The sequence below is a fragment of the Lepidochelys kempii genome, chromosome 10, assembly GCF_965140285.1.
Source record: "Lepidochelys kempii isolate rLepKem1 chromosome 10, rLepKem1.hap1, whole genome shotgun sequence".
Lineage (NCBI taxonomy): Eukaryota > Metazoa > Chordata > Testudines > Cheloniidae > Lepidochelys > Lepidochelys kempii.
The window spans coordinates 56495610-56513637 of NC_136389.1; the positions used below are offsets into that span (position 1 = coordinate 56495610).

The 18028-nt window shown below is 39.9% G+C and overlaps 1 protein-coding gene across 10 annotated transcripts in view; it reads left to right on the forward strand.

Annotated features, from left to right (window-relative positions):
* Positions 1-18028, forward strand: part of MAPDA (N6-Methyl-AMP deaminase) — a 103805-nt gene that overhangs the window by 53225 nt on the left and 32552 nt on the right. For 7 of the 10 annotated variants that reach the window (XR_012153978.2, XR_012153981.2, XR_012153976.2 and 4 more), the window contains exons 1-9: positions 1211-1425; positions 5672-5802; positions 7197-7257; positions 8119-8206; positions 9250-9331; positions 12357-12483; positions 13813-13893; positions 15304-15439; positions 16490-16590. Coding sequence is in view for 4 of the 10 variants with exons in the window: in XM_073303712.2 (XP_073159813.1) it covers positions 1375-1425; positions 5672-5802; positions 7197-7257; positions 8119-8206; positions 9250-9331; positions 12357-12483; positions 13813-13893; positions 15304-15439; positions 16490-16590 (858 nt within the window). In the remaining 6 variants the exon portion in view is untranslated. Of the gene's footprint in view, positions 1-1209; positions 1426-2355; positions 2564-5671; positions 5803-7196; positions 7258-8118; positions 8207-9249; positions 9332-12356; positions 12484-13812; positions 13894-15303; positions 15440-16489; positions 16591-18028 lie in introns of those variants that run through there. The other 3 variants (XM_073303713.2, XM_073303715.2, XM_073303714.1) reach the window with 3 other exon arrangements.

The following is an 18028-nucleotide window of genomic DNA, read 5'->3' on the forward strand; positions in this document are numbered from 1 at the left end:
TCAATCTATACATGCATCTGGAAGGGGGAGAGGAGGAAAATAGTAATGCTCTTGGCAGCTCTGCCTGCAAAATAAACTTCACCCATATAAGCGATTCTTTTACAGTTGATTGCGTAGATACTATGAGCTCCACTAAATTTAGCTTCCCCTTGCTAGGACTTGAATATGCTCCGAGGCTCCGTTGGGCTTCTTTGGCATGGTTCCTTTTAATTAAGGGGAAAGAAGTGGTGATATCTTTCAAATACCACCATTTTTTTAGCACTGTGAGATGTGACTCACAGTAAACTGCAGATCTGTGTTCCTCTCGGTTCTCACAGGAGCAATGCAATTAGTTTAAATGGCAACTTTTAACACAGTTAATATTTTCCTCGGGTGAATGGGCAGGTCACACCTGTCAGAGCCATTGTTCCAGAGTTTCTGTAGAGTTACTGATATTGCTGAGTTGGGTACATAGTTTACATTTTTGAGGCTTTATGTGACTACACAGTCACTAACTTTTACAAAAAGAAAAGGAGTACTTGTGGCACCTTAGAGACTAACAAATTTATTTGAGCATAAGCTTTTGTGAACTACAGCTCACTTCATCGGATGCATGTAGCTCATGAAAGCTTATGCTCAAATAAATCTGTTAGTCTCTAAGGTGCCACCAAGTACTCCTTTTCGCGAATACAGACTAACACGGCTGCTACTCTGAAAACTAACTTTTATGGAAGCTGAAATTGTGGTGAATAAGATACCACTTTCAAAGAAGTGCTGTTGTATCCTAATAGATCAAACCAGCTGAAATGAAGCTAAGCCTCTAAGCAAAGCATTACGGAGCATTACCTGTTGGCTCAGTGCTTTAGGGTTGAGATCTTCTATCCTTACCCAGCTCTTCCCTTGGCTGGTGACTGGTTAAATGTGGCTGCTTTCTGTTTCATGTCCTGCTACTTGCCACGTTGTACCTTTCAAGCACCATCATATATCCTCAAGGAAAATAACCCCAGAATGTATTTGCTTCTCCTTCTTATCCTGAGGTGCTAGCTCTAGGGTGTCTCCTAGTCCTCTTGGAGCAGAAGGGAGTGTTGTGGCACAGAGCTGTCAGGGATGTAAGCAGTCATGCCCACCCGCTGAGGGGAGGAGCTCAGTTCATTTCAGTGCCTGGTCTATTGGCTATAAAGCAAATCGACATCGTGGCAAAGGCCCTGTCAACCCCAGCATAGGTGCAGGAGCCTCGGGGAGAAGCCTGCTGCTGCCGCCCTCTGGGGGAGGAGGGGCCCGGACACGTGTGGATGCGCGCGCTGCCCCAGGGGCCAGGTGCGCGGGGGAAGAGCGGCGGTGTCTGCAGCAGGGGCGCAGCCGCGTGACGTCTCTTCCCGCTGCCGGGCGGGCACTATGGCGGATGGCGAGCGGCAGCTGCGCTTTTACAGGGAGCTTCCTAAAGTGGTGAGAGCTGCGTCAGGTCCGCAGGGTCGGGCGTTCTTCCCGCGGGGGCCGGGCCACCTCCCCTTTCTCCACGTTCCCCGCGGCTGGGCTGGTTCTTCCCGTGCAGCTGCCGGAGTCCCTCCAGCGCTGCCTACTCGCTGCCCTAGCTGGGGAATGCGCTGGGCCGGGTGCAGTGATGATAGACCAGCAGCCCACATTATGCATCCGTTATGTCCCTCCCCGCTTGCACGGCAGGGAATAGGGCAGTGGTTCTCAAACTTCTGTACTGGTGACCCCTTTCACACAGGAAGCCTCTGAGTGTGAGCGACCTCCCCCCCACCCTTATAAAGTAAAACACTTTTTTATATTTAACACCATTATAAATGCTGGAGATGAAGCGGGGTTTGGGGTGGAGGCTGACGGCTCGTGAATCCCCCCCCCCCGGTAATAACCTGCTGACCCCCAGTTTGAGAACCCCTGGAATAGGGTTTGACAGCATTCAATGCTACGCTGGGCTGGGTCTGCAAGTCACCTTTCTTCTAACTGGGGTGGGTGAGCAGTGAGAGTTCATCCACAGAGTGGCTTGGGCAGTAGCCCTGCTCATGTAAAATCTCATTTGTAAAGCACCTACGTTTGAGGAGAGGCAGGCACCCCAGAAAATCAGCCAGCACCTTTTGGTTCTTGTGCTGGGAGCTCTGTAGAGAGATTGCAATCGAGAAGACATACAGATTAAGAGCTGCAGCCTTTTTTGGTTTCCATAGTTGTTTTCCTGAACCCAGCGTGTCACATTGCACTGAACACTTTTCTTTAAAGATGCGATTAGTTGTACTGCCTTTAAGAAAAAAAAAATGACTCACATTGACCATTTGATTCTTCCACAATGTGAGTGTTTTCCATCTTTATTTGGACTATATGTAGTCTGCTTCACTCTGGCAACTCTTGTGCCTGTAGGAGTAAATCTGCCCTCTTTGCCTTTGGTCGCTTGCAACAGAATTGGGGTGAGACAAGAGGAGCTCAGCCCCCTGCAATGGTGCCGTATCTTCGGTGCACCAGCATATAGATCCTTGGGGGTCTCTCTCGACCATGCTCACTTCGTGTTTTACACAAATGAACTGTTGCAGCTCTGCTGTGGAGTCACTTCTCCTGCCACTTTTACAGGGTGAGCAGTTCCTGTCCTTCACCCTTTTCCCTGTAGGTGAAGTGGTTCCTTGGGGTATGCAGAGGTCTTCCAGGGGCTGGTACATTAAGTCATCTAGATATTTGCCTAGTTTTACAACAGCCTACCTAAAAAAGCACTAGTGAAGTCAGAAACTAAAGTGTCAAACAGAAAATGGACCACAAGGTGGATAGAAAGCTGTTTAGATAGTCGGACTCAACGGGTAGTGATCAATGGCTCCATGTCCAGTTGGCAGCCAGTATCAAGTGGAGTGCCCCAAGGGTTGGTTCTGGGGCCGGTTTTATTCAATATCTTCATTAATGATCTGGAGGATGGCGTGGATTGCACCCTCAGCAAGTTAGCAGATGACACTAAACTGGGAGGAGAGGTAGATACGCTGGAGGTTAGGGATGGGATACAGAGGGACCTAGACAAATTAGAGGATTGGGCAAAAAGAAACCTGATGAGGTTCAACAAGGACAAGTGCAGAGTCCTGCACTTAGGACGGAAGAATCCCATGCACCGCTACAGACCTAATGGCTAGGCGGCAGTTCTGCAGAAAAGGACCTGGGCGTTACACTGGATGAGAAGCTGGATATGAGTCAACAGTGTGCCCTTGTTGTGAAGAAGGCCAATGGCATTTTGGGCTGTATAAGTAGGGGCATTGCCAGCAGATCGAGGGACGTGATCGTTCCCCTCTATTCGACATTGGTGAGGCCTCATCTGGAGTACTGTGTCCAGTTTTGGGCCCCACGCTACAAGAAAGATGTGAAAAAATTGGAAAACGTCCAGCGGAGGGCAACAAAAATGATTAGGGGACTGGAACACATGAGTTATGAGGAGAGGCTGAGGGAGCTGGGATTGTGTCGTCTGCAGAAGAGAAGAATGACGGGGGATTTGATAGCTGCTTTCAAGTACCTGAAAGGGGGTTCCAAAGAGGATGCGTCTAGACTGTTCTCAGTGGTAGCAGATGACAGAACGAGGAGTAATGGTCTCTAGTTGCAGTGTGGGAGGTTTAGGTTGGATATTAGGAAAAACTTTTTCACTAGGAGGGTGGTAAAGCACTGGAATGGTTACCTAGGGAGGTGGTAGAATCTCCTTCCTTGGAAATTTTTAAGGTCAGGCTTGACAAAGCCCTGGCTGGGATGATTTAGTTGGGGATTGGTCCTGCTTTGAGTAGGGGGTTGGACTAAATGACCTCCTGAGGTCCCTTCCAACCCTCATATTCTATGATTCTATTAAATGACTTGTTCATATTGCTCTATATACTATGCACTGAAATGTAAGTACTATATTTATTTTCCAATTGATTTATAATTATATGATAAAATGAGAAAGTAAGCATTTTTAGTAATAGTGTGCTGTGACACTTATTACAGCTACCACCTGTAAGAGCAGCCTACAGATCGAAAGCATTGTAGAGCTACTAAAAGCATAATTGCAAGTTGAGGATGAGGACAAAACTGATAAGCTGTAGGTCTTTATTGGCAGTGTATTTGAACAAAAGGAATTTCTGCCCATTTATCAAGGAAAAGTTTCAAGCAAACAGCTCTTGGGTTCCTAACAAGCTGTAATACAATCCATTGTGTTATGTTTATTTGTCCAAAAGTACTCAATTGATTTCCACCACCGACAAAATTTTTAAAATTTTTGTATCGCCTGACTCCATTCAATTATTTTTCAAGGACTGTTGCAAGCAAATCAACATATTTCCTTTTTTTTGCTTTTATTTTTTTTCCCTGAGGCCACCTCTGTAAGTCTGATTCTGATAACAGGTTTTGCTATGTTCTAAAGGGTGTGGTCTGGCACATTCCTGCTATCATAGCTACACGTTCCTGGAACTCTTATCTGCTCAACAATTCTGGAGTCATGTACAACAAATTTCATGTCTACTATTTGAGTGTTTATTCATTAAAATTGGCACAGGTGCATGATGCAAAACAGATATTGACACTTTCTCTACATTTTGATGCTTCCATTGAAAAAAGGTGTTTTGAAGGCATCCTTGCAAAGTGTCTTGTCTTTTTGTGGGTGGCAGATTCTCATAGTGAATTCTGCAAGGAGTTTAATTGGCATGGTATGTGGAACAGGCATGCCTTTTATTAGAATTAGAGTTTCTGGACTTGATTTCCAGAAGTGGTAAGTAACCAGAGCTCCCATGAATTGGACTTGTGGTTGCTCAGCACTTCTGACAATCACCCCTTCTATGTTTTATTGTACATTTAGTATTATATTATTTTTAAGTATTTTACAGCGATAGTAAAAATGTCATCATATTTATCAGTCAAGCATTTTGTGAAAACATTTTGCCAATTTTTGCCCTAATAAAAACAGGTGCTAAAAGGGGAGGGGCAGGAGAGTGAAGATGTGTGGGACAAGCTAGGTATTTTGCAGACAAATTTTGAAGTAAGATGGAGCGACACAAGAAGACTATTCCAAATGATGGGCAGCAAGATTGTGAGAAGGGACAGAGAAGAGGGTGATGCTTAATGAAGTGTGGAGCTGAGTAAAGGATGATTGGGTTCGAGAGAGAGGCTGGAACAAGTCGTGAGTTCTAAATTCAAGGAGCGCAGTTCAATTGCTAATTCTGTTTTCTGTTTATAGAGGGAAGTGAGAGCTCACTATGCTTTCATGTGCTCTTAAGAGAAAAGGAAGAATATGCCTGGGTCGAAAAAATGCTGCTTTTTTAGTCTAATTAAGAAGACGATGAACCAGTTTAGGCCCAGATTTGACCGATTATAGAATTGAGTAAGGAATAGTGCTCATGTTCTAAATTATTTTAAAATCTTAAAAAGTAAGATCTGTTTTCCCTCCACCCCCTAAGACTATTGAGACTTTAACACTCTTCATAGTGGCACCTACATTCTTGCTGATATCACCGCTAACGCTCCCAATGAGAAGTAAATAAGACAATCTCATTTGGGGCACCGGCATATAGAAACACAAGTCAAAATAGTCATTATTTGCCAAATGCAGAGACAGGATTGGTCGGGAAATCTTTTATTTTCAACCTTCTAATAAAAAAGCAATACAACATAAAAGAAAAAAAACCCTGAAATCTAATTGAAATTAAATATACCCTCCACTCCTCTTGATTTGTTTACAACATAGGAGCTCCACGCTCACTTGAATGGCTCCATCAGTTCTGTTACTATGAAGAAACTTGTGGCCCAGAAACCATATCTTCAAATCCATAATGGAATGACAATGATTGACAAGGGGAAGAAAAGGACTTTGGAAGAGTGAGTATCTATTACAGGGGTGGGCAAACTTTTTGGGCTGAGGGCCACATCTGGGTGGGGAAATTGTATGCAGGGCCAGGGCAGAGGGTTGGGGTACGGGAGGGAGTGCGGGGTGTGGTAGGGGTTGCAGTGTGCAGGAACAGGCTTAGGGCAAGGGATTGGAGCAGAGGAGGGGTACGGGGTGTCTGGGGGGCTCAGGGCAGGGGTGCAGGAGGGGTGTGGACTGTTGGGAGGGAGCTCGGTACAGGGAGCTCAGGGTGCAGCAGGGGGCTCAGGGCAGGGAGTTGGGGTGCAGGAGGGGTGCGAGGTGCAGGCAGGGGGATTAGGGCAGGGAGTTGGAGGATGGGGTGCAGGAGGGGTTCAGGCTCCAGCCTGGTGGTGGCAGCTGTGTTCACCTGGGCCAGGGCAGGCTCCTTGCCTACTTGCCCTGGCCCCACGTGGCACCACTCCGGGAAGTGGCCGGCACTATGTCCCTGCGCAGCCCCTGGGGGAGGAGGGGCACAAAGCTCCACGTGCTGCCTTTGCCACGCCTCCAGGTACCTCCCCTAAAGCTCCCATTGGCTGCGGTTCCCCATTCCCAGCCAATCGGAGCTGTGGGGGGCGGTGCCTGGAGGCAAGAGCAATGCATGGAGCCTGCAGTGCGGGGCCTGCGGCACCACGGGGAGCAGTCCTGCGGGCCGGATCCAAAGCCCTGAGGGGCCAGGTATGGCCTGCAGGCCGTAGTTTGCCTACCCCGATCTATAAATTACAACCTTAATTCTCCCAACTTCTATTACACCCCCCCCGGTCCTTTATGAATACATTGAAACCAGTAGAATCTGTAAGCTTGCACTGTGTGGCTGTAGAAAACATAATTAAAATTGAAGGTTTTGGGGTTTGTTTTTGTAATTTGTAAATGTAATTTCATCATATTTTAACATCATTAAGAAAATTATTACTTTTTAAAAATATCCTTAGGAGAAGATATTTTTTTCATTTCTTAAATCTGTGAAGTCACTTCTTTCTTGTGTACAAACGGAACATGTATCCCTTGTAATCTTTCTTATTAATTTTGTTTTCCTTTTAATCAGATGATTGAAAATATTTACAGAGAGCCTGGGCTCTTTAGAGAAAATCCAATCAAGCAAGATTTCCTAGTTGGGCATGAATATAGCTAGTAACTTAACACATAGGCAAACAAAGATTCTTAGTAAATGCTTTACACTATACATGCTCTACATTTAATCGCTACTGAATTAATAATTTTTAAGGCCAGAAAGGACAATTATGATGATTCAGTCTGTGCCGCAACGAAGCCAGTGAATACATGTTATTCAGGTATGGGTTTGCAAGTGGGAATGCTCATCACACCAGCACACTTTTATATGCTTATCCTTTTAACTTTTTTGTTGTAGATGTTTTCAGATGTTTAATATCATTCATCAGATTACCAATAGGACCGAAGATATATTACTGGTAAGTTGTACAAGGCTTTGTTTTAAAAAATCAGAGCATTTCTCTTTCAAAAACAACTCCTTGCAAAGGTAGCAAGAAAAGTTATTGCACTTGTATCTGTGCCCAGTGTGTAAATGCCAAATGGAGCTGATTGTAAATTATTGAGCTTAGAGATTCAGTAATACATTAGTCAATGGCATGTAAAAAATATTTCTGTAAAAAGTGAGAATTTAGAAATGTCATATTCTACGTAACTGACATTTTCATTTTCTTTTCTTCAGAGCAGTGAGCTACCAATATTGGAAGTCAGTCTGTGCTCTCAGATGACTGAACTGATAATCAATTATGAATGTGATATCCATTCATATTTACCTATGCTTTAATTTAGCAGAGTCTCCTAATACTTCTTTGTCTCAATGTATATGCAGAGTTCCTTACTAGAGCTGTACTATGTTCACTTCTGAGTCCAGCACAGAGAGGGAGATCTGCTGGTGGGAAAGCATATCTCAGGGTGCAGAGTGGTGCAAAGCGTTGTGAACGTTTTCTCTCCAGAAGGGGTTTCAGGCGGCCAGTACAGCCCTCCAGGTGGTCAGGATTGCTAAGAAAGAGGTCATTGCCATTGGTAGGGCAGTGGAGGGAGGTACTGTGTCAGCACATTGTCACTGAAATCCCCATTGGCCAGAGCAGCTTTGATACCCTGATAAAACTGGACAGAAAGGTAAACACCATGGGATTTAAACAACAACTCCTATTAATATTATGTAACTATATTTCCATGTTTCACACTGAAAGCTTACATGCATGTCTTTATCTTTGAGTCATCCAGTGTAACAAATTATAAATCTTTAATTTCAAAATATTGTATATGCTGTTTTTAACCAGGTAACTAAAGATGTTATTAAAGAATTTGCTGCTGATGGGGTCAAGTATCTGGAGTTAAGGAGCACACCTAGAGAAGAAAATGGCACTGGTACAAAGTGTTCTGACTTTTAATTAGTATTCTAGATTATATTATAGAACCTCTCACATTATAAAGTTAATATTAACAATATGGTTTGGATAGTACCTAGTGAATTTTGACTGACATGTAAATAACTGCTGGAGTCACTTTTGAAATCCAGTTGTTTCAGTAAATGTGACAGATTTAGAAACAAATCAGTGAATGTCCCACTGTCAAATCTTTCATATAGTGGCAAATTCCTCTTGTAATTTCATTGAAACCAGTGGAATTGCTCCATGGGTGATTTTTTTCCCAATCCATATATTTATATAAAAATATAAATAAAAAAATACATGCACATACGTATGTTCAGTGTTATAAATATAATTATTTGCAGTGAACTGAATAATGAAAATGATAATGTGGATAAAATTTTCCTTTTAGTAAGATTTTTTGGGGGTGGGGTGTGGGAGGGAATTACATATTGAGCCAAAATCTTTCCTGTCATAGCTTCACTATCCAGTGCACACAAGTGCTTATGTCAGTATACTTACGTCACTCGGGGGGCTATTTTATTCGTACCCCGGAGTGACACAAATTATGGTGACATAGGCTGTAGTGGAGACATAGCCTTACTGTAGTTTTGTTTCTTGTAATAGCTGCTACATTTTCTTTCTTATTTCTCTTAATCTTTTTATTGTTTTTAAACAAATATTTCAGTGGTGCATCAGGAAACCCTATTGTTAGACTCTTCTGTAAAGTTATTTTTCTTTTCTCCACAAACTCAGAGCAAACAAAATCCAAAGGGAGGCCTCAAAGTAAAATTACATTTGTTGGTAAAACCAGCCCTATACAAAATGTAAAATCACAGAATAAAATCAAGATGGAGAATGAAACTACCATCCCAAAGTGCAAATAAAATATAAGATCAAATGGTAAAATGGGGGGGGGAAGGTAAAATGAAAAATATTTTCATGGTCAGTCTACGATTTTATCAAACGTAACTTTTTATAATCAGTTCGCTTATATCTACTCAGACCAGATGTGCTTATGCTTGTGTGTGTGTTTTATAGGCATGACCAAAAGGGCATACGTGGAAGCTGTACTTGAAGGAATAAAACAGTGTAAAGAGGAGGATTTGGATATAGATGTCAGGTAAAATAACGTGAAAATCTTCTGATCTGGGATTTTCTTATGAACCTAGTGCTTGGCCAAGGTTTACAGATCATGAATGCTGGGGAGGAATTTATATAGAAACTGGATGATTTTTGACGTTTTTTTAAAAATTAAATATTTTTTAAGGGGTGCATCTTAAATAAGAAAGCATCTTGTACACCAAAAAAAAGTATTTACTATTTTATCAGTGTCTCTAAAACATGAGTACTTTACCATTTTTAGCTTCATTTTAACCTTTTCTATACGTAAAAAACTCCCATCTCCAAAATGTGTTCAAACTATTTAATAGTTAACAGTTCATATTACTTAACAATCTACGTATAACGTAGTTGGCTAAGTGACAAAGTGGCCCATGCTCCTATTTGCTAAAATACCAAAATCCTTTTTTACAACAATTTGTAAAGATGGGTAATTAAAAGCGTTTTCTGATATTTTATGTGAATTTTGCATTTTCCTAAGCATTACCCGTAGATCAAACGATTGATGTATGATGAAACCTAGCCCACATGGTTGCATTTAGTAGTGTTTAGTACCTTTGTTGTTAATACACTGTATCTTTTAAGTAAGCTTATAAAATAATTGTTGTAATTAAAAAAAGGAGATACAGTTTAGCCATTGTAGAACAGATTTATTTACTGCATACACCATGTTAGTTCTAACAAAAATGATTTTCTGACTATTAATAACGGAAATGCTCGAGGCCAAAGCAAGTTCGATATAACGTGGTTTCACCTATAACGCAGTAAGATTTTTTGGCTCCTGAGGACCACGTTGTATTGGGATAGAGGTGTACTACATGGGTATAGGGCACCATTTTACTTGCATAACTTTATCCAGATGAAGGGTTGTACTGGTTTAACTAGTTTGGTTAAAAAAATCAACCCACTACCAAATTAGTTATACTGGTACAATGACACTGTGTAGATCAGGCCTTAGAAAGACACTACAGTTTCTATTAGTAATTTAACAAATAATATAAACTTGAATTTTAAACCAGTTATCAAAAGTGAACCTAATAATCACCAATATAGGTGTAATGTGTCTTCCCCTCTGTTATGGAATTCTAGTGATTTTCTTTGAAATAATACAGTAATCACAGTGAGAGTTTCTGCAGCCATTTACTGTTTGTTTGGCTAATTGCTGAACATTGAACTGTTGTTTCACTAACATGCTTACTTTGATCCTCTGGGAAAGCTGCTTTTACTGTGAAATGGCCTGTCAGACTTTTATCATGTACAAACCTTCGGCAGTTTTGTTCCTCTTTAAAACAAACAAAAAACACCCACAAACAAAAAATCAACAAACAGAAAACTACCGACCATAAACAAATAAAAAGTACAAATATATTGGACAATTTTTAAAAAGTTTGAATTATTTTAAAATGACCAACCCACCCCAGTGAAGTTGATGTAGAAAAAAACACACACTGCGCAGACAGCACCTGTGTAGCTATATGCAGGAGCACTGGTTACCATGTACAATTTTCTTCTGAGTTTCACTTGTTTTTGAGAATTGAAAAATCTTAGAGAAACTCAAAAAACATGAACCAATAACAAAATGAGTTTATTAAAACCTTTCAGAATTGTTTATAAGTCAGAAACTTGATAACTAAATGGTGGGAAACCCGAAGAAGATAAACAGCCACTAGTTAGGGATCCAGCTTTCCTCTGTGGGAACTATAAAATTAATTTTTGCAAGAAACTAATAATACAGGTTAAAAATCTGCTCTGAAAAGTTGTCCTTAGTTCTTGACTTCTTTTGTGGGCCTTCTGTAAACTATCTAAGGTAAACTATCTACCTTCTCAAAGAGGGTTGCAGTGGTGCACCTGCAGAAATCCACATTGTGCAGGCTGAATGAGTAATTGCATCCCCCACAGGGTCACTTATGTGTGAACACAGTTAACTTTTTGCACTCCAAAATTTTTCTGTTTGCTACATATTGCCTTTGAAAATTTGGACCATAAAGTTTTTTTGGTTTTTCTGGCAAAATATATTGCGCCTCTTAATAGTAGAGGTGTAATAATAACAAACTAGATATAAATGTGAATTAAGATACATGTATCATTTGTATACATTACATCATAACAATATAATACTATGTCACAGTTGTCAGCATTTGTACAGCCAGTTAGGAGGTTCCTTAGTATCTTATGGATTGGCCTTAATATCTTTTGCCTGTGCCTGAGATGTAGGGTGTTGCAGAGGTCAAATTCTAAGCTCTTTGTGGAAGGGAGGGGCTGAATTGTCTGAGCCGGGAGGTCTTGCTGGCTAATCCAGAAAACAGCATTGGTAGTAGCTTCAGAGAAAGAGTTGATATATAAAAGTTAGAACTTTGGTGTGCAGGCTAGTAGCCAGACTAGGACCTGATGCCAGTATAGGCAGTGGCTGGAAGGATGTTGCCTGTCCAGAGGACAGGAGAACTCTTTGCTGTGTCTTATGTGAGATGATGTATGTTTTTTAAGAAGTATTTAGAGGTCCTTCTCTGGAGATGCAGCTTACCAGATCTTTCCTTTCCCAGGGCTTGGAAAAAGTTGTTTTGGTTTTATGAAAAAGGAAGAACCAAACCATGCCAATAAAATTATTGAAAGAAAATCAGTTTATCCCAAGTGAGGGTTGAGTTCTAGCTCCTTGTGTTCAGCTATATAAGACCAATCTTTTGTTTCAGTGTTACATTTTTGCCTCTAGAGTGGAGCCAGTATGGCTGGAAGGGAGATGTCATGAATGTAATGCTGGAATTAGAGCGGGTATGCACATGGGCATTAGAGATGTGTCATTCAGCCACTGTGATAACAGCGTGGTGCACTGGTATTGTTGTGTGCTTCTCTGTACATGCATAATTACCCTGTTACTTGCCATCAGAGCTTTACAATAACAGTTGTGACAAAAGAAGCAATTTCTATTTAAGTTGAGTGTAGTGTTGCTTTTGCTGGTAGTAGATTGTTTCTTTGTCCTTCACCTGCTGTCACTGTTCATATTTAATGTAAGGTGTACATCTCTATTCTAGGTTTTTAATAGCAATAGATAGAAGAGGTGGACCTATCGTGGCCAAGGAAACTGTTAAACTTGCTGAAGAGTTCCTCCTTTCCACCGATGGGATTGTGGTAGGGCTTGACCTCAGTGGTGATCCCACCGTAAGTTATTTTCCTTGAAGATGGGTACTTTTATCATTGTAATGATTATAGTATCAAATTTTATTTTTACTCTTAGTGCTTTGGATAATTTTCCTTTGGGGGCATTAACTGTTCACAGCAAGGGTTAGGAACGATTATTTCCCCCCATCTAAAATATTGTATAAATGGGTATAGATGCATTTTGGGGTGCTTTGCCTTCATCTGAAGTACCAGTTATTGGCCAACACTGAAGGCAGAATGTTGTTGCTATATTATTATATAATTTCTTTTAAATAGTACCCACAATGTTGTGTAAGGTGTTTTTCAAACATAAAAGAAGGCACACAATCTAAAGACAGAAGAACAGGTAGTAGTAGTCACAGTAGTACTTGGAATTATGGTTCGTGCCTGGCAAATCCTATTTTTAGTCATTTTACTTGACTTTGGAATGTATGAAGGAGTTGAGGGGGTTGGACAGAAAGTTGTTTTGGTTCTTAACAGCTGCCCTTTATGTAAAGGACACCATCAACTAAAATAAACACACTGATGTGTTGTTACTAGTAACATTTGCTGAATTTAAAATGATTAGGGAAATACATTTCTCTTTATTGTCTCACTGTTTACTTGTACATTTAATAGCAATTTGTCTGTAGTCAGTTTCACTGTTTCCCCTATATAGTTAGTCAGTTTAAACTTGCTGGTTCTTGGTTAAATGTCTTGCTCATATTCATGGTGTGAAGATAATACCTGTCTGTCAAAAAATTGAAAATGTACAAAATGATACACAATTATCAAAAAAGGGAACTTAAAAGCAACTTCTGAGCCCAGGAAAGCATCTACTACCACATTGCTCTGATTGTATCAGATTGATTGGGGTGGAGGCATTTTGAGTAATACTGAGAATAGACACAAAATGAGAACTAAGGCTGGTTTACAAGGCCCCACAGTTTGGTCTGTGGGGGTGTGAATTGCAGTAGGTGTCTTTTAGTTTGCATCCTCAGCATTCACTTGGTGGGTTACAGTGCGACATGCCAGTGTGCACTACAGTTCACATCCCATAGTCTGAACTGCAGGGTCATGTAGACAGACATAAAATGCAAGCACCTAATATGCTGTTGTTATAAAGAAAAGAAAAGAGGTTGAAGACTATAGTTCTCAAATTGAGGTGAAAAAAATTGATTCACTATATTTGATTATATGAGATAGCAAAAGAAAAATGATTAAAATTAACTGCTTTTGAATGGATTATATTAATAATATGAAACTTCATCATGATTGTATAATTGGAAAGGTTTCAATAAAAAATACCTCCTGATTAATCATGCATTTTTGTTTGGATTTTTCTTCAAGGCAGGACATGGCAAAGATTTTTTTGAACCCCTTTTCGAAGCAAAAAAGGCAGGACTGAAACTGGCATTGCATCTTTCAGAGGTAAATTCTTAATGTTTGCGCTAACTTTTTTCTGCAGCCTCCTTTAAATAAAAACCTATTGTAACTAAAAGTAACATCTGTGGATTTTCAGTTTTTCAGGCCGAAGTAATGCTAGTTTATGGCATTTTGAAGAGATGGGGTTAGGAAAGAGAAATTTAAAGTAAACACTCATATATTTATATGTATTTTGAAGGGAAAACCCCCCCAAAGAATCAACCCCCCAAAGAATCAAAACCCAACCACCTAACCAACTTAGTCAAGTAACCTTGACTAAATCTCTCCTACCTTTCTAGGGATGTTACAGACCACCAGAGAACCATGCAGGCTCCACTCCTGTGATTTATGATGTCACAAGAAATGTTTCAATGGTGCTATTGTCAGTTTTGAATTCTGTGTTAATTTTGGATAGATCAATCCAGTAAATGATATAATACAATAAATGTTGAGAACCACAGAAGGAATGACAGTAACATAACATACTCTGCCTTTAAACCTGCAAGGTCCTTACATGATTTATTAAATTATGGAAACAAATAGGACCTCAGTATCATAGGGAAAACCCTGATTCAAGAGCATGACTAAGCCTTGCTCATTAAGGATTATTGGAGGAACTATTGGCTGTAATTTATTGTATTTGAAATTTACACATATATTGACTGATCCATTGTCACCTACCTGAAGTATATCTGGAATATCATATAGTAGATCTTGTTATGCACCTGTTTTACTCACATGAGTAGTTCTGTTGACATTTTTAGCTGTTTGTGTATGTGAGACGAGGAGAATTTGGAGTATGATCTCTAACATTGAAGATCGACCTAGAGTTTGTTTTAGCAGGCCTGATGAATAATGAAAACCTTCTAATTTCTGAAAGAAGTAGTGCCTTTAGGAAATGAAGGCTGATATTATTAATGAGTTTTTTGCATCAAACTCTTGTGCAGTGCTCTGAAAATGTGCTTCCGAGTGCCTCACCTTCTTCTTTCTGTCTCTGTCTTATTGTGTAACTTCTCTGTTCTGCCGTGAGTTTATCCATTTGTACATTGGAGATAACTGTAACCTTCCTTCACAAGGTAGTTGAGGCGTATTTCATTAAGGTTTGTAAAGAAAATTGAGGTCCTCCAATCAAAAGTATTTCAGAAGTGCAAATAACTAATGTAATCTGTCCTTTTATCCGTTTTCCAATGAGTGCACTTCCATCTTCCAGTTCCTGCATCTCTTCCTTCTCCAAAGCATAATAACTAATACTAATTAACACACACACTTATTTCTCATTTTCTTTGTTGATAAAATGTACAAATACAAAAACCCAGAACCCAGATCTGATCTGGGGCTGATGTAGGACTTTGATTATTCAGCTACAGTATAGTGCCGTTACAGACTCTGTGCATGGTGGGGTGTATTCTGTTTTAGATCCCAAATAAAGAAGAGGAGACCAAAATTCTTCTTGGCTTGCCTCCAGACAGAATTGGACATGGTACATTTCTCAGCTCTACAACAAGTTCAGAGGACCTTGTGCAGCTTGTTAGACAGAATCACATACCTATCGGTAAGCAAGAAGATAAGAAAATTGCTTGGTAGCCCTCAGGCTTTGATACATTGTATCTTGCAAATGATTCAGTAAATCTCAGTAGATTTATATCTCCCAGAAATAAATATGGAAAGATATTTGTGATGTGGAAATATATGGATACGGTGAGAAAATAATTGATACAGATGGTGTTTTACTAATGCTTCTGCTTTTCATTTAAAATAACATTGGTCACAATATTTTTAAACATTTTTACTGAGTGCCATTAATTAAATGTCTAGGTATTTTATATGCATATATTTCAATATACACACACATTGTCATACACTATTCTCAATAGTGGTGCTTCTTAGCAGTTTAATGCCAGTCCCTGGTGTAGAATCAACAAATAGTGGGGAAAACGGCAACGGGAAACAGAGATCTGGAACATTAAAATAGTACAAAATTGCCATGTGTTTACATTTGTTGCCACATGGTTAATATCAATAAACTACACCTTAGTAATTTGTATAGTGAAATTTATTTTAAGGCGATGTAAAAGGATTTAGTGGCATCTGTGTAGACTGTTGAAAGTTTTATATCTGCGTCAAATACATAGGGACATAAGAATTGTGATACTGGAGCATTGATCTGTCCAGTCTGATATCATGCTGCTGGCAGTAGCCAATAATGGATGCCTCAGATGAAGGTAGAAAATCAAAACATAACCCCGTTGGGCAGTGCATGTGGTATCTGTGCTTGTGCACCAGTTCTTCAAACTGGGCGCACAACCAGTGAACTGTGCACCTAACCATCCATTTGACTGTGTAAATCCAGGTATTTTCATGTGTGCACACATGAACATTTTGGTCCCGTGTTTGAATATGTTTTTAGTTGGGATATACAATATATTGTAAATGTCGTGAATCACCACACATTTAAAAAAAAACAAAAAACCCCCAGATAACACTGAACCATTTAGCTATGGATTGAAATGTGTCCATTAGTCTACCCAAAGATCATATTTTTGGTTCTGTACATATCCTTGTTTTTTTCTTTTAATTCAGAGTTTTTCCTTTTATCACTTAGAACTTTGCATGACGTCAAACTTCAAAAGTCAGACTGTACCTTCCTGTGACAAACACCATTTTGGATACTGGTACAACATGGGCCACCCTACTGTACTTTGTGTAAGCCATTTTGATTGTACAGAATACATTTAGATGCTGACCACACAGAACATGGAAACTGAGTCACTGGAGCCAAGTTAGGGAAACATACCTGTTACTATCTATACAAGAGCCAACGGGACAAGGACTTTCTTTGACCTCACTTATAAGAAATCTGATACCCTGTTTAGGAAGAAATATATTGTAAAAATCTAGGAAAATTCAACTTCTAATTTTTATTGAAGAAGCAAATCCCAGTAGATTAAACGTCTGGTTTACATTAAATTTGGGGTCTATATAAGTTTTGGTATGAACCAGGGAACATTGCATTTGAACGTCTTAGCCCCTATATTTGTATTTTTAAATTGTGATTCCTTGTAATTATTATTTCCTTGTAATTTCAAATATGTGTCTGTTGCATTCAGAGGAAAATATGGGACTCTTCCTGTAGGTAATTAGTCCTGATCCCGTGAGATGCCAAGCACCTCAGCTCCCATTGTCAGCATCTATAAAAACATCCATGGTAGAAAACATCACATTGGCTAAGTTAAGTAAGGTAAATTTAGGGACCTCTCTTCCTCACATAACCCACACGAGAGCCCTGGATTAGGGAGCAGGGACCAATTCAGTCCGTAAACGATCCTAACTTGAACATTTAACTGGCAACACTTACCTAATTGTTATTATTTATCGTTTGTATTATGGTAGCAGCCAAGGACCATAATCGAAGTCAGGGCCCCATTGTACTAGGTACTGTTGTACAGGATGACACAGACCCTATCCTGATGATAAATACTCTAATATAAGACAAGGTGCAGCTAGTAGGTGGAGGGTAGAGGGGTAGGGGAGGGTGGGGGCGGAACAGGGAAGGGGAAAGATTAACAGTTGTATGATCACACATTTACATAAGTTACACGTGTGAATAACTTGATGGTTCTGAATCATCAGAATTGTTTTGAAATATAAGTAAGTGCCAGCAATCCCCACAGACCTTCTGTCTAGCCATTATCACTTCTCTGTAGGCATCATGGTAGAAGTGGGTCTTGAGGAGGAGCGGTAGGAGCAGCTTTATGGATTAGTTTGGAAAGCATGCTCCATTTGTAGTAGGAGACATAGAATAAAGCACAAAGACTCTGGCTGTTTTTATAGACATCATATATTTTTAGAAATGAACTGTTCTTTCACTTAGCCTTCTTTGTTCAGCATATGGTATTTTTGGATGAGATATATTGATATTAATTTTCAACCAGTTTTACCCTACTGTATTTCACAGTTTACTGCAGCTAGTATTTATTCTATCTGTTAGTACTTACTTAAAAGATAGAATAAGTACTAGCTGCAGTAAACTGTGAAATACAGTAAACTGTGAAACTGATCATAAATTAATTTCCTATTTTGCAAAGCTGAACATACTGAATGATTGTTTGTTTGTTTGTTTGTTTTTTTTACCTCCCTCCAG